The sequence below is a fragment of the Dipodomys ordii genome, unplaced genomic scaffold (genome assembly GCF_000151885.1).
Source record: "Dipodomys ordii isolate 6190 unplaced genomic scaffold, Dord_2.0 Scaffold21, whole genome shotgun sequence".
Classification (NCBI taxonomy): Eukaryota; Metazoa; Chordata; class Mammalia; order Rodentia; family Heteromyidae; genus Dipodomys; species Dipodomys ordii.
The window spans coordinates 9,262,173-9,278,151 of record NW_012267237.1 but is presented as its reverse complement, the minus strand read 5'-3'; the positions used below and the strand labels follow the sequence as shown (position 1 = coordinate 9,278,151).

The following is a 15,979-nucleotide window of genomic DNA, read 5'->3' as shown; positions in this document are numbered from 1 at the left end:
TCTTCAGTAACCACCAGAAAACTGGAAGTGGCACTGTGGCTCAAGTGGTAGAGTACTCGCCTTGAGCTGAAGAGCTGAGAGACAGCACCCAGGCCCAGAGTTCAAGCCCCACAACAAGAAAGAAAGAAAAGAAAGAAAGGAAGGAAGGAAGGAAGGAAGGAAGGAAGATTCTAATAACGATATAGAATAAGCAGAAAAAAATTAATGGAAGAAGAGATTGTTACATTATAGTAACCAAAATATTCATATATGCTTTCAGTAGTTAAAACAAAGTATTGAGTTTACAGTATACAGTGTAGTTCTACCAGATAAATAAACTTACTCTGCTGCACATAGTGGTTAAACTTTATCTAGTTTCTAGGAACAACACAGCCCCAAAAGGGAAAACAGCTACAAAAAGAAAAGTAGCCTTCATTAATCAATGGTATGTGTTTCTAGAATTTTTTAAAAGACCAAATTAGCTCATTTTTAGTCTACTCTTTGTTCTTCTTGGAATATAGAGTTCATAGTCCTGATAATCAAGATCATATTTTACATTGAGATGCTCGTAGTTCATGCATATCATTAGCTACTCAGGAGACTGAGATATGAGACTCAACATGTGAAGCCAGTTTGGGCAGACAAGTCTGTGAGGCTCTATCTCCAGCAAAATGTAAGAAATGGAGGCCTGGCTCAAGTGGAACAGTGTTAGCTTGAACAAAAAAAGCTTAAGTGAGGGCCTGAGACCCCGACTTTGAGCCCAATACCAGCACCAAAAAAACAAATAAGCATTACATTTTACAAAAAATAGGAATGGGCAGGGAAAGTACAAGATGAGCCTTGAGCATTTTGTTATGCCATAAAGTAAAAAGGGTATTAAAAGGTGAAATGAACAACTCAATAGGACCAAGAAAGGGGCTCTCAATAGCCAAATTTGGAGAATGTAGGCATCAAAAGATTATCAGATTATAATCCACTGAATGTAATAAGATTTTATAAGGAAAGAAGGGAGTATGAAGGTTTGTTCTTCCAGGCAGAAACTCTAAAACTCTAAATACCGCAGGAATGATGGAAATGGGTGGCTACCATGACCAGGAGGCAACATGGGATGAAATCTTCAGTGGATGCTATGGCTTTGGAAAAAAATCTGAAAATGAACAGAGGCTCAAACTTCCCCCTCCCCCCCAGTCATGAGGCTTGAACTCAGGGCATGGGCACTGTCCCTGAGCAGTTTTTGCTCAAGGGTAGCACTCTCCCAGGTGAGCCACAGCTCCACTTCTGGTTTTTTAGTGGTTAACTGGAGTTAAGAATCTCATGGACTTTCCTGCTGAGGCTGGCTTTGATTTGAGGTTCTCAGATCTCAGCCTCCTTAGCAGCAAGGATTACAGGTATGAACTACTAGCTCCCACCTGAGATATTTTGTTAAATTTAACTGTGTACATGAGGAACCTTGCAGGCACTAATCAGAGTAGCAACCAAGGTTAACATTCCCAGAATGAGACAGGTCAAGAGGCTGAACTAGCCAAAGGTGGTAGCCTCAGCAGTCTATAAGGACTGAGTTAGGGTAGGAATAAAGGCCTACACTCTTTAAACCATCATGGCAGGAAAAGAATTAAGACTGTCCCAATTGAATAGAAATTGATAAGATCTGTCAGTGAAATCCAGTGTTGGAAGGCATTCCAGACCCAAAAAGCAAAGAAAGAAAGAAAGAAAAAAAAGAAAGAAAGAAAGAAAGAAAGGAAGGAAGGAAGGAAGGAAGGAAGGAAGGAAGGAAGGGACATTTATTAGAATAGTTGGGGGAATACTAATGGGGAGGGGTGCACTGTAGAGAGGATGTTCATATGGAGGTAGAGATAGAAAGGAGAGAGATTGAAACAAATGTGGTATACACTAAAATCTGGAAATTCTGGGAGTTCTCAATACCAATCTACCATTTCTCTGTAGGCCCGAATCTGTTTCAAATGTTAAATAGTTTACAAGGTAAAACAACTCATTATTCCTCTGAAAAATCTTTTCAGTTGACCCAGTTCAAACTACTGTCTCTGAACTTTTAACTCTATTATCTTTTGACTCTATTATAAACATGTTCTTAGGCTTAAAAAAAAAACTCAGTTTAAGACCTTAACTTAAAGGTTCTTCCTACCAAATAACTCTGAATTATTATCTTAAAATTTAAACAGAATAAAATATTCCATAGGTAAATATAAATTCCCACAGCAAGATGTTCCAATTTTATACAACATAATATAGTGGTGACCACTAAAATTCTGTACTTAGCTAAAAGTTCTGATAACACTGCACTGGCCAGTTCAGCTGGAAGGAGACACTGGTGATACAGGTGTGTATCTTGCATTTTCTCAGTCGGTCATATACACAGAGAGTGTAACAAGCTCCTTAAAGCTAGTCATCTGTGAGTGAAAGCCATGAAATCTCATCTTGGGCTGGCAGGGGTATGCAGATGGCTGGCTATAAAGCTACCACTTCAATCAAAGTACAGCTCCAGAGAAAAAGATTCACATAAGTAGATGAGGAAAGGCTTCATTACATGGGCACATAATTAGTCATTCACGTTCTGTATTATAGATTGGAATTAGCTGTTGCAAAGATGGGACACTAGGGAAAAGGACTTAATGGTTTTTTAGAACTTGCATAATCCTCATGAATCAATGTGATAAAACATCAGAAATCTGTTCAATTTTCAATTATACTATAAAAGACTGTCCTTTATATAAACAGTTCTTAATAAACTAGTCCACTAAATTAACTAAGAACACTGCATTTAGAATTCAGAAACAATACAAAGTTAATTGTTTTTTTAATTCCATGGGAAACATTAAATAGTGCTAAAGTAAGGGTGGGTCTTCCTAGATAAAAAGGTGGCTAGAAAAACAAATACAGATCAGCTCTCTCGGGAAGGAGGATAAAACACATTCTGAAGCAGGTATAGTAGTTTACATGCCCACTTAACCCACCAGCCTGACCTGTATTCAAGGGCATGAAAATAGTAGCTGGTCAGTGAAGCATAAGAACTGCCACACCAAAATCCAATTCTTCCCTGCAACCTCTCCAATGCCCAGCCCTCTGTGAGGTATTTTAAAACATTTTCTTAAGCTTCAAACTAATCATTCACAGAGCATATAGATGCTTCTGCTAAAGAAAAATAGAGTGCTGTTTAATTAATCATGTCCAAATATAATTATTTGTCTTTTACTATCCACTGGATTAACTTGTAGATTTTATAGACATATTCTAGTTATTACAAATGAGGGAAAACATACAGTCTAATTTTCTTTGGGTCTGGCTTACTTCACTTATTATAACTTTCTTCCAAGTCTTCAATTTCCTTATGAATGGGGCAATGTCATTCTTCCTGATAGAAACAATGAATTACATTCTGTATATATACCACATTTTCTTTTTTTTTTAATTGTGAAATATACCACATTCTCTTGATCCATTCATCCACTGAGGTAAATCTGGGTTGATTTCATCTTAGCAAAAAATGCTGCAATGAACATGGTTGTGCTGGTGGTATTAGTGCATGCTGATTTGGGTAAATGCTCTCTAAGCATTCACACACTGAGAACAAAGGAGGATATACTTAAGTGAAGATCACAATGACTCAACACTATATGCATAAAATTATGCTTATGGAAATGAACTCTAGGAAATGAAAACAAAGGGTTTTTTTTTTGGGGGGGGGGGTTGGTCATGGTCCTGAGCACTGTCCCTGAGCTCTTCAAGGCTAGCACTCTACCACTTGAGCCACAGCGCCGCTTCTGGTTTTCTGTCATGGAATTTCCTGCCCATGTGGCTTTGAACCTCGATTCTTAGATCTCAGCCTTCTCAGTAGCTAGCATTACAGGTGTGAGCCACCAGCGTCTGGTAAGAGGTTTTTAATTTTTGTTGTTGTTGTAAAATTGTACTGTTTGCAGTTCTTTTTTTTTTTCCTTTGGTTTATTTCGTGTTACTATTTCTAATTCCTGTACCCTTTGTCTTGTATATAATTTTTATCTGATTTGGGGAAGGGAAAAACAACTAAAAAAAAACAGTGGGATCAATTCAACATGATACTCACTAAATACTAAGTTAGAAATGAACTTTAAAGCTTGGGGGAAAGGGAGGTTGGGAGGGGAAAAAGTGGGAGAAAATGGAGGAGGGGGTAACACTGTTTAAAAAGAAATGTACTCATTACCTAAGTGACTGTGACCCCTCTATACATCACCTTTACAATTACATTTAAATTTAAAAAAAGAAGAAAAGTGGAGAAAGCCTTACGTAAAAGCAGTGTACAGAATTACTACCTCCTCAACATTTCCAGGAGTATAACCATAGTCATAGAGGCTACCTGTATGGAGGGCCCAGTGAACAAGACAGGGCAAAGATGATGCTCTATGACCCATTTGTAGCTATGACTGTCAACAGCAGCAAAGAGTAGTGACAGAGAGCATGAAGCTAGCCTGACAGGGCTCATAAAGCTGACCCCATGCCACCAGCTGTTGACCTGGCACAAATCACATCATTTTTATACCTCAGTTTCCTCATTTACAACAGCAGGATCAATAACAGTATATGCCTCAGATTTGTGATCATGAAGTACACTGTTATGCAACAGTGTACTTAAAGTCTGTACTATAAAGTCTATAAAGTACATTGGAGGTAACAGAAAATAAACAAGGATATGTTAAATAATGTAATATACCTTTTAAAATGCTGTTATTTAAATTTCTAAAACAAACAGTAAAGCTCTACATACTTTAAAAACGGTGTATCAATTGCAATCTAGACCAGGAGACAGCAGTATTTACTCTCCCTAACTCAGGCAGATAAGTGGAATGAAAGTAGACTCTGTAGAGCACATGGCAGCAAAGATGGCGCTGAGAGGGAGTTGAGCGGGCAGAGCCCAATTTGCTTTACGTTCAGTGCATAACCAGCCCTTGGAAGCTTAGATGCATGATAGGGTGTGACCTTGACAGTGAATGGTTCCTCTTCCTCCCCGGCCATGCCACCCACTCTTTTTTGCTTTAAAAAGGGCTTGTTCTGTGTTAATAAACAAGTTTTCCTGCTTGACTTGACTCCCTGCTGCGTCTGATTGTCTCCCAGGCTAAGGGAGGCTGGGGAATGGGCAAGCAGCACTTTCTTTCCTCAGACCCCGTCTGTCTTTCGTGGGACGGACTAAGACCCGACATCTGGTGCCCCATGTGGGCAACTGAAGGAAAAGATACCGGCCAAGGCTAAGTGGTCTCTCAGGGTAAGTGAAACCCTTAGTATGGGTAATGCTATCTCACAGAAGAAAGAGGAGGAGGCAACATTAGGCCTAGAAGGAGTACAAGAGGTCTTGGGAAGTGAGAAGGAAAAGGAATGGGTCAAATTCGACCAAGAATGCACTGAAACACGCACAGTGGAAGTCAAAACAAGGGTGAAAGTTACTCCCTCTGACTCAGGTGCCCCTGACGGTTGTAGGCCCCCTCCCTATTCCCCCGATTGGAGGTGAGGTATGGCACCCTATGCGACCTGCGAGAGGGACCTGCAAGACCCGGACCCCTACCAACCTTCCATGGAGGGGCCGAGGGCTGGGGAAGTAACCTATTTGGAGGCCTACCCTGGAAGGGAAGGGCCACCCGAGAGCATGGACCCTAGGCCAGGATTCTCTTCCCCAACGTATCTGGCCAATCTGGCACCAGGAGCTAACAGGCCCTTGGAATGTTATCCATGGGAAGCTAAGGATCTTAAAGAGCTCCGCAAGGCGGTGGCGGAGGATGGCCCAAACTCCTTGGGCCCAGACCCTATTACAGGACATTGCTTATCACCCGTGTGTCCCTAAGGACTGGCTGGATGTGGCCAAAGCCATCCTCACCAGTTCTCAGTTTATTAAATGGTGTGCTTTCTTTAAGGAGGAATGCAGAGTGTGAGCAGAGAATATCCGGCAGGCTCAACCCGCGATACCTATTGCTTATGCCATGTTAACAGGGACGGGGGAAGGGTACTCCACTGGCGTCCAACAGGCCGCAATACCTGGTCCGTACCGTGACCAGGTGAGGCAGGCAGGACTTGCCGCATGGTACAAACTGGATGATGGGCCTACTGAGTCCCCATAGCAGGAGTGAGACAAAAACCGGGTGAACCTCTAGCTGAGTTTATAGACCGAGTCCAACAGAGCGTTCACCGCAAGCTGCCAGCAGGGAACCTCTGAGATCAGTTTGTAAAGCTGCTGGTCTGGGAAGGGATGAATGCAGACCACCGCATGGCCTGCACAGGAGTGAGAGAGTTCCCTGAGCAGATGGGTGGTGCCCTCGCAGGATGTGGGAACGCAACAGCACCAATCCCAATCACTAGCTTTAGCTTTACAGGCTCAGACGTCTGCAATGACTGAGGCTATTACCCAAGCGCTGGCAGCCCAGGGCCGAGGAACCCCAAGACCATAGGGGAGAGGGACTTGTTTTAAATGCAGGCAGGAGCGGCACTTTAAGAGGGACTGTTTACAACAATCCCCCACCAACCGGCCAGGGGGGGCCAAACTGCCCCCTACACCCTGCTCCAGGTGCAGGAAGGGATACCATTGGAAAAAGGATTGTAGATCCAAGTTTGATTTAGATGGGAAGCCTATAAACTAGGGGAGGGGCATCCTCCAGCCCCATTAACTCAAGGAGGAATCTCATCTGCTGTGAGGCCCAGGCAGAGTCTCGTGGCAGGACGACCCAGGCCCATTGGACCGTCACCCTGGTGGAAGGACTCTGCCCTAAAATGAGTATTCTCATAGGTGGAAAGAGGTTTCACTGCTTAATTGACATGGGGGCAGATCAAACCATACTCAGGGAGGAGGAAGTGCCCTTGGACTGGAAGCTTGCACCTGGGCCCCCCGATATTGGGGGTAGGGGACAACTCCCAGTCCAAAGAGATGATTGCCCTTATGAAATGGACTAGCCCAGATGGAGAACAGGGAAAGAAACGCCCTTTAGTGGCAAAGAACCTCACTGCCAATTTACTAGGGCAAGACATGCTAAGACAAATGGATGCCGTGGTCACTACAGACCATTGAGCATCCTATGATGATATCCTGGATGGGGGAGAAGCACAAAGGCTTAAACAGGATCTAGAGGGAGTTAAGGAAAAGGATTTTTTTAACTTTCATAATTACAGAGAAGAACATAAAGGGACCCACCTGGGTGCACCCCCAATCCTAAAGGCCACTGTCCCCCCAGTACCTCCCATTAGGTGGAAGCCCAATCTGGGTGGAGCAGTGGCCATTGACCAAACCTAAACTTGTAGCCCTCCACCTTCTGGTGGAGGAACAGATAAACCTTGGTCATATACACCCTTCTTGAGTCCTTGGAACACATCCATATTTGTTATTCAAAAAACCTCCGGGGCTTGGCTTGGCGTATGCTCTAGGATCTACGTAAGGTAAATGAAAGGATGGAGCTAGTAGGAACACCCCTAAGAGGCATGCCCTGGACTCCTGCCAAACCTTCAGAATATACCTTGGTTGTGATTGATATTAAAGATTGTTTTTTTTCTATCCCCCTGCATCCAGATGACTGTAAGAAGTTTGCTTTCTCCATCCCTTCTCTTAATTTTTCCCAGCCTGATCGGAGTTTTGAATGGACGATGCTGCCACAGGGAATGGCCAATAGCCCGGCCTTTTGCCAACAATACTGGGCCACACTTTTAGGGCCTGTGCTGGGTTCAGATACCTCCGTTGCCTATGCCTACATGGATGATGTAATTCTGGGGCACCAAGACACGAGCCGCCTGGAGGGCCTTCTGGCCCAGGTTCTTGCCATATTAAAAAAGGGGGTTTTACCATAGCCCTCAATAAAATTTAAAAGGTACCTCCTTTTAAGGTGCTCGGGACCCACCTTACCTTGACTCAGGCCAGCCTCCTTAAGCCTTTGCTGGATATTCCAGCCTCTCTAACCTTAACCCAACTTCAGAGTCTTTTAGTGGAAATCAATTGGCTGTTGCTGTGGGTTTCTGTCCCTAAAGATAGTTTTGTGCCCTTATTTGCCCTACTAAATGACAGGACGCCCCAAGAAGTTATTACAATTACAGACAGCCAGAGGGCAACATTTTTGCAGTTCCAAAAAGCCCTGGATGAAGTTTCCCTAAAGAGGTGTTCTATTTTTGAGCTCATTTCCCTTTGGTTGTTTGCAGGTGTTATATTGATTTCTGCAGTTTTAACTCAAAAGGGGGAGCCATTAGAGTGGGCTCACACTCCCTTGGGGGGCACACCTCAGGTGTACTCTCAAGACCAACTTGCAGATGTTATTGTCAAGGGAAAGACCCAAGCCCAAAGGCATTATGGCCTCGATCCTCACTCCATTGTTTTTCCTTTTTGGATGGCAGACGTTGAGTGGCTCACTCGAGCCAATGCTCAGCTTGTTCTCTCTTTGGAGGGGTTACTAGGCCAAATTGACTGCCATTATGGGCCATCCAAATGGACTGTCATGTTATAGCAACTTCCCCTCAAAATGCCTTCTCTATTTTCTTCTACACCTATTCCTGGCGCCCTCCATATTTTTACTGATGGAGGTAAGGAAGGCTCTGCGTATGCAGCCTTTGAGCAACAAAAGACCCCGAGCCAACAAAGATTTCAACCTTGTCAAGGGTCAGCACAATATAAAAGAAATGCTGGCTGTAATTATGGCTCTTCAGGACATTCAAAAACCCTTTAATTTGTATTCTGATAGCCTATAAAACAAAAAAGGGGAGTTAGCCCCCATATACAGTTACCGATAGCTTTGTTTTCCATTAACATTTTAAGTTTTTCAAAAGGGGCCACTGAATCCAGATTTCAAAAGCACTGGGGACAACTAAACCCTAAGCCCCAAATGAAAGTCAGGTGGAAGGACCCCCTGACACAACAATGGAGAGGACCTGACCCCCTAGTTACCATGGGCAGGGAATTTGGATGCGTTTTCCCATAGGGGAGACAGCCCCCATTTGGATCTCTGCCAGGAACCTTAAGTTTTTACCCATTTCCTCTACACAGGAGGATGCCCAAGGATAAGCTAACCAACAAGGAAAGAAAAATGGCTGTGGTGGCCAAGGCTTGTGTTTAAAAGAGGAAAGCCAGAAAGATAACTATTAATCATCCCCAAGGGCAACCAGCCCTTGAGAAGCTCTTGTGTTCGCTAACAATTGCAGATGGCGATATTCCAGCTGATGGCTGTCCTGACCCTCCCAGTCCCCGCAATGGCTACGGAATCCACATCAACCTCAACGGGTGACCTGGGCAGTGATCAGCGCTGGCAATGCAGAAATCATTAACAGTACCACAAGAGAAGCTGTCCCTTCTACCTGGTGGCCTGACCTTCATTTTGATCACCACCCTATGTCATTATGTATGGACTGTTTAATATTTCTGTAGGAGCTAATTATTTTATAATGTTACCTGCTCTAATTGTTCTTTTACCAATTAAGCAATTGGTATAGCAATTGTATAGCTGCATTACTGAATCCATACTTACTGTTAACCACCTTTTGTTATGCTTCCTGTTTAGATCTTTTTCAACCCCATAGGCAAATAGCTGGATTAGAACAAGCCCCACCTCTGGACTCTGAAGTGGCAAAGACTGCTATCCCATCCTTGACTAATGTTAAAGGACTGCTAATGACTTTGCTTATCCTGGTAATGCTTTTGCTGATGGTTTTTTCTATGCCTTCCTTGCATTATACGTGCACTGCAAAACTCTTATGAGCTTAGCCAGCCAGTTATCAAGCTCCAAATGAATGAATTTCCCCGAGAGGAATAGCAGCCAGAGACGGGTAAGAGGGGGTGTCAGTCTGACCAACCTAAGACAGGGCCTTCAGCTTCGCTCTGAAGAAGTTCCCGATGACGGGTAAGGCAGACAAGGCAATCCACTCAATCTAAGACAGGCGGGTTCGCTTCTTTAAACAAAGACGGGGGAGATGTTGGGAGCCGTTGGGAGCTGACAGTAAAGCTCAAAGGTCATCTTGACCCCTGTGCTTGCTTAAAGACACGTACAAGGCACTGGCTTACTTAAAAGACACCAGATACCCAGGATTGCTTTGCTATGTCTGCAGTTTGTTTTAAATATTCCTTGTTTTTCCGGACTATAGTAGAACGGCCTGCGTGTGGGGGCCCATGAGGATGCACCCTGCAGCTTAGATGCATGATAGGGTGTGACCTTGACAGTGATTGGTTCCTCTTCCTCCCCTGCCATGCCACCCACTCTTTTTTGCTTAAAAAGGGCTTGCTCTGTGTTAATTAACAAGTTTTCCTGCTTGACTTGACTCCCTGCTGTGTATGACTGTCTCCAAGCCTAAGGGAGGCTGGGGAAGGGGCGAGCAGCCGCACTTACCTTTCCTCGGACCCCATCCATCTTTTGAGGGACGGACAAAGACCTGACAGTAGACTACTATAAAAACATGAATTTCTTAAACATAGTTAGACAAGAATATTGTATTGTCGTGTGTGTGTGTGTGTGCACGCGCGTGCGCGCTCATGCGTGCACACATATATGCCTATGAATGTAGACACTGGGCACTAGGGCTTGAACTCAGGGCTTAGATGCTGTCCCTTAGCCATGATGCTCAAGGCTGGTGCTGTATGTCTGGCTTTTTGGTGGTTAATTGGAGATAAGAGGTTCTCTGCCTGGACTGGCTTTGAACCTTGACCCTCAGATCTCAGCCTCTTGAGGAGCTAGGATTACATGCATGAGTGCCTGGCTGGATTGTCTTCTATTGAGCAGATAAAAATATAAACACTCAAGTCTACAAAAGTCACAGGGTCACGTAAAGTCTGCTGGCTGCCTACTATCAAGCTTCACTCCAGAAATCTATGATCAGAGGTTCAAATGCTGGTAGTTAAGAGTGCAATCTGATTTGTTATCTTTAGGCTTTTTCTGAGCCAGCCCAAACTGATATTTCAGATGCTACTGCTATGATGCAAAAACATTTCCACCTTGTAATCCGAGTAAAACTGGATTTGCTTACCTCAGAATAAGCAAGAGTGATGTGCTCGTAGATCCCCTGGTGGTGATGAATGGCATCTTCCAGATCCTGCAGCTCGGAGGGAAGGTCCACCTCACCACAGGCTTTACACCACGAGTCCACGTTGCTCATGTACTTGAAGGTTAAAAAGTAATATTGTTTCTATCATAGTATCACCGAATATATTGAAAACACAATTTGAAAAATTGATTTGAAAATTAGGGTAGGTGAGGAATGTGTAAGAAGGTAACACTGCTGAATCTTCATTTCAAATGGCAATGATATGAATTTCTGAATGTGACATACACTTAAACTCCACCATTAGGCACAGGCAGGGATAGGGTAAGGCTGAAGAAGGTGTATTTTTAATGAAAGTCTCAGTTTTTTGCTGCCCAGCATCTGGGCATGTCCCCAGAACAAGACTATCCTGCACCACTGCTTCCTGGCCAGCTTTCCCAATCCATGTCTGAATCTACATTCCCACCTGCCTTGTATTCAGCAATGGCAGATGTCAACAGAACTCATTTATGTCCCTCAACAGCAGAAGGGGCCTTACCTGTCCTTTTGCAAAACAGAAATGACTAAGTTATCTAAAACCACAAACCTTATCTGAGGACGTACAGCCAGCCCATTTTTCTAGCCTTTCAAGAGGAAATTAGCACATGAATTACAGGGAGAGAAGGGGAGGAAAAGCACTCTAAGCTGTGAACCTCAAAAACGCTTAAAAAGGCCTTGGTACCATGTCTTTCAAATTTACATGTAAACTAGAAGTCTGAGCCATACCAGCTCTGCTTCTGACTGTAGTTCCAATCTCACCTCAATTTTCTCCACTGCCAACTACCCAGGACTCATCAATAGTGATTAAATCACTGCCAAATTTCCTGGGGAGATGCTATCAGAATCCTTCAAAGTTAAGAGTCCAAGGCAAGTGTTGAAAGCCCAATTAGAAGCTAATTAAGCCAAATAGCAACACATGTTCATGAGTTTTAACCTCTTTTACTCTAATTCCTCTTCCACTTTTGTACTTAGGGATTCATTCGATGGCTATTTTAAAATGCAATACTTGAAAAGTGTACTGACAGGAAAGGAGTACTATAATTCTCTTAAAATGTAATAGAAGTTGAGCTGCAGGAATAGCTCAAGCAGTGGCACATGTGCCTAGCAAGTTCAAACACCAGAGTCGCCCAGAGTTCAAACACCAATACAGTCATTCCCTCCAAAAAAAGTAATGAGCGTAATTTCCCAGTTACTTATGGTATTTTGTAGGATCTTAAAACAGGAAACCTACCCAATAATTGTTTCAAAAATCCCTTTATTACCGACGTTGGTTAACTGTATGCAAGCTGCAGGGCCTAAAGTCAGTGTATATAACATGAAGTGTTACCAAACAGCAGGTAGTTTCTGATGACTCAAAGCACCGGGGAACATTTTTATTACTTTATTACCCTGTATCACTGAGGAATTGGAAGTAGTAATAAAATCACTTCACCCCTCTCCTCCTCCCACATAAATTCACATATGACTACTTAGTCCTAACTGTTGCTTGGGTACTGTTTTATAAATGTCAATCAAGTCAGGCTGAACAGCTTCTAAGTATTCTTAAGCTCTATTTCATGCTCTCTTCTTCCCTTACTTCATTTAATATCCTTTTTAAATATGAATTGATTGAGGTTAATCCTCATTATTAAAACATCAAGCTCATGATGACATAAACTCAAAAAAACAAGCTACCTGTAAAGAGTTTATATCTTCTCAAAAGACTCTAAAACTTCCCCTTTTCACTATCCAATCAACAAAAAGTTTCTACTTTCTGTCTTATAAATTCACCCATACCAACTGATCAGAAAAACGTACAGATCCCTACCCTCCCTTCTAATTGACAGTATAAAATAGTTCTTTCTGCAAAAAGTAATGCCACACTATTATCTTCTTTGAGTATCAGGCAGGCAATGTAATTCGGTATGCACAAATACCTAGAGGGGATCCCTGTTACAAAAAAGAGGAGAAATGCTGATGCTGGACACACGAGGACTGTTTGAAAGTAAGTATTTTTTAAAGTGTTGCTGAATAGAAAATAAAAGAAGTTTTGGTCACATACTTGGCAAAATGTAGGCAAGCAGTTAAGGGGAGAGGGACTAAGGTGCTTTAGTTTTTCAAGGGGAGACCTTGAATAATTAATTAGCAGACTGATTTTCTGTAAGCATTAACTCTACTGTTACCCACAAGATAAAAGGCGAGAGAGGCTCAGCTCTCCTGCCTTTCTCCCACAACCTAGGATCCTCAAAAGACCAGCGAATTTCATTGCCACTGCTTTTCCAACCCCATTTCTTCTACCTCTTGTCCTCCACTATGAACTTTAAAAATATTTACTGAGAAGGATTTCCCTTCTTTAGAAAAACTCTTTTGCTTCATACTTTAAAGGTTTCTGGAGCTGAGCTTCCTGCTGAGGTCTCTGTTGCCTTCTACAATACTAACAACCCCACTGAAATGCCAGGCAAGATGGCCTCTATTTCACCTAAAGTGACAACAGGGACTGGTTTTAGATCAAAGACAATTTATGTCCTCCTTAGAAGCATCAGCACAAATCATTATGAAAGCATTCTCCCCCTCAAAACTACTCAAGAAAACTATACCAATTCTTCCTTTTAAAAAAACTAACCATTTACCTCTTCCCCCTAGGTCTTCCTAGCAAACAAGGTGTTCTTTGTCTATGTTGTGAAAAGACATTTCATGTGCAGCACACTCCCAACAATAGTCTGAGTCACGACAATCTCTCCTGATGCCTCCACAGTGGATCTGTTTAAGCAGGTTTGCTTGAGTCAAGGTGTATGTAGGTGTTGGGGAGTGTTAAGTGCATGCATTACACATTCCTTAACAAGACAGTCTGAAACAGTAACTGAAGATAACATGAAGTTATCATCTATGTAATTTATTAACTGTGTGCCATTTTACAGTTAACCATGGATGGCAGAATCTCCCTCAGGCTAAAGAGGACCAAAAATGAGACCCACTCTTTTTCCAGTGCCTTTATAACCAAGCATGGCATACACCCCATTCTTGGCAGATAGGAAGTGGGGGAAAGTTTATTAAAGATGGAAAAGCCTCCTACAAATACAGTCTTCCTGAGAGAGAAAGGAAAGGACGGGAGGGGGGGGGAGAGGGGGGAGAATTACTGCCACCCTTTCCAATAAGGGATGCAGTCACTGAGTTGTTGTTGCTTGGTGCTGCTCATATATCTTGTTAGAAAGGCCAAACCAAGCTGGGAGACACATCCCAGCCAGGACACCAAATGCTATCAGCTGAACACTCTGACACAGACTCTGACTTCAAACCTCTGAGAGTTCCATTGTTCCTTGCTACCAAAACATTCTACCAGGAATAATGAAGAGCCAACAATGAGGTGGAAGGAGGAGGAGGGATGGAAAAAGAACAGCAGCTATTGCTTATTAGTACAGGTTGAGTACCTCTAGTTGGAAAATTTGAAATTCAAAGCTTTTGTTCAGTTGGAACAAAAAAAAATTAGATTTTAGAGCATTTTAGAGTTCAAATTTTCAGAATAGGAATGTTTCATTAGTGAAATGTTGTAAAAGCCCCAAATTATGATAGAGCTCTTGGTTCCAAGTATTTAAAATAAGGGCTACTCAACCTGTATTTATTACATACCATGCTCAGTACAGGGCACTTAGTGCAAATGATTCCATTTACATGGTAAAATAATCCTCTCAAGCAGATATTTTCATTTTCTCTTTATTAATGTAAAAATTAAAGAACAAAGCCAGGCATGGTAATCTCAGCACACTGGAGCCAGAGGCAAGAGAATCTCCAGGTTGGACTCTGTAAGGAGGCCCTACCTCAAACCAATGCACCACTCCAAAAAATAAAAAGCCAGAGAAGTAAAAAACAACTCTGCCTAAGGTAGAGTCAAGATGGAAGGTATTGTCAGAGCCCACAAACCTGCACAAAAACTTCCAAGTATTTGTTATACATCTCAAAATGCTGGGAGAAGCAAAGGGTCTGGCTGCCACTCTGTGGTCTGTGGTTCAGGGCACTGACCTTTTCCGCCTTCTGGTGGAAAATGGAGGACATGTCAAGCAAGGTGCTGCGCTCATCCAGGGCTGCTGCAAAGGCCTTCCACTCCTGTTCCAGTTGATTGGCAATCTGCTTTATCTGTTGAGAGGCATAGTGGCCAGATTCTACCAAGCGATTGGCCACTGACATTATTCTGTTTATATTTACATACACGTTCTGCAAAAGAAGTAGAGAAAAGCCTACTGAGGAAATGTGAAGAGAATTCTTTCTAAAAAACCCAAACAGCACTTTATAAAATGGCCTACTAAAAGTTATACTACTTTTTTAACAGTAAAATCACCTAGTACACTATATTTGCTATCAGGATTTCCATAACTCCTAAATACTGGTTCCAATTTCTATTTTTAAACATAAAATTACAAATCAGTTAGCTGAAAGGTATAGTTATAAAGTAAAAATAAATCAAATACACAAGTCTTAGCTTCCAAACCTGAATAAAGAGTCAGGTAGCAGACTACTAACAAAGAGTCACGCAGAACTGAAGGCACCTGAGACTTCAATTTTTTATTTTTATTTTTTTGTCGGTTGTGGGGTTTGAACTCTGGGACTAGGCACTGTCCCTGAGTGCTTCAGCTTGAGGTGAGTGTTCTACCACTTGAGCCACAGCGCCACTTCCAGTTTTCTGGTGTTTAATTGCAGATAAGAGTCTCACATACTTTCCTGCCCAGGCTGGCTTTGAACCGCGATCCTCAGGTCTTGGCCTCCTGAGTAGCTAGGATTACAGGCATGAGCCAGCGCCCAGCTTCAATTTTTAGCTTGAACCCAGAAACTGAAAAATATATACCTAAGGCTATTTGTGTGAAAATAAGCTCTTCAGACTGCCCAAGACATCTTTTTGGTGCCATGGGAAAGCTCCAAATCTACTTTCTCTCAGGATTATGAGCTGAAGTACAACCATAACAATGACATGTTTAAATTTTAAGTATGGCTTTTCTACTGTTGGTATATTTTTTTT

The 15,979-nt window shown here is 42.6% G+C and overlaps 1 protein-coding gene across 1 annotated transcript in view; it reads right to left on the bottom strand.

Moving 5' to 3' along the window:
* Trio (trio Rho guanine nucleotide exchange factor) overlaps nucleotides 1-15,979 on the bottom strand; it is a 225,379-nt gene that overhangs the window by 187,329 nt on the left and 22,071 nt on the right. The window contains exons 6-7 of the mRNA XM_013013843.1: nucleotides 14,989-15,180; nucleotides 10,939-11,070 (exon numbers count right to left, since the gene is read on the bottom strand). Coding sequence (XP_012869297.1) covers nucleotides 10,939-11,070; nucleotides 14,989-15,180 — 324 coding nt within the window. The remainder of the gene's footprint in view (nucleotides 1-10,938; nucleotides 11,071-14,988; nucleotides 15,181-15,979) is intronic.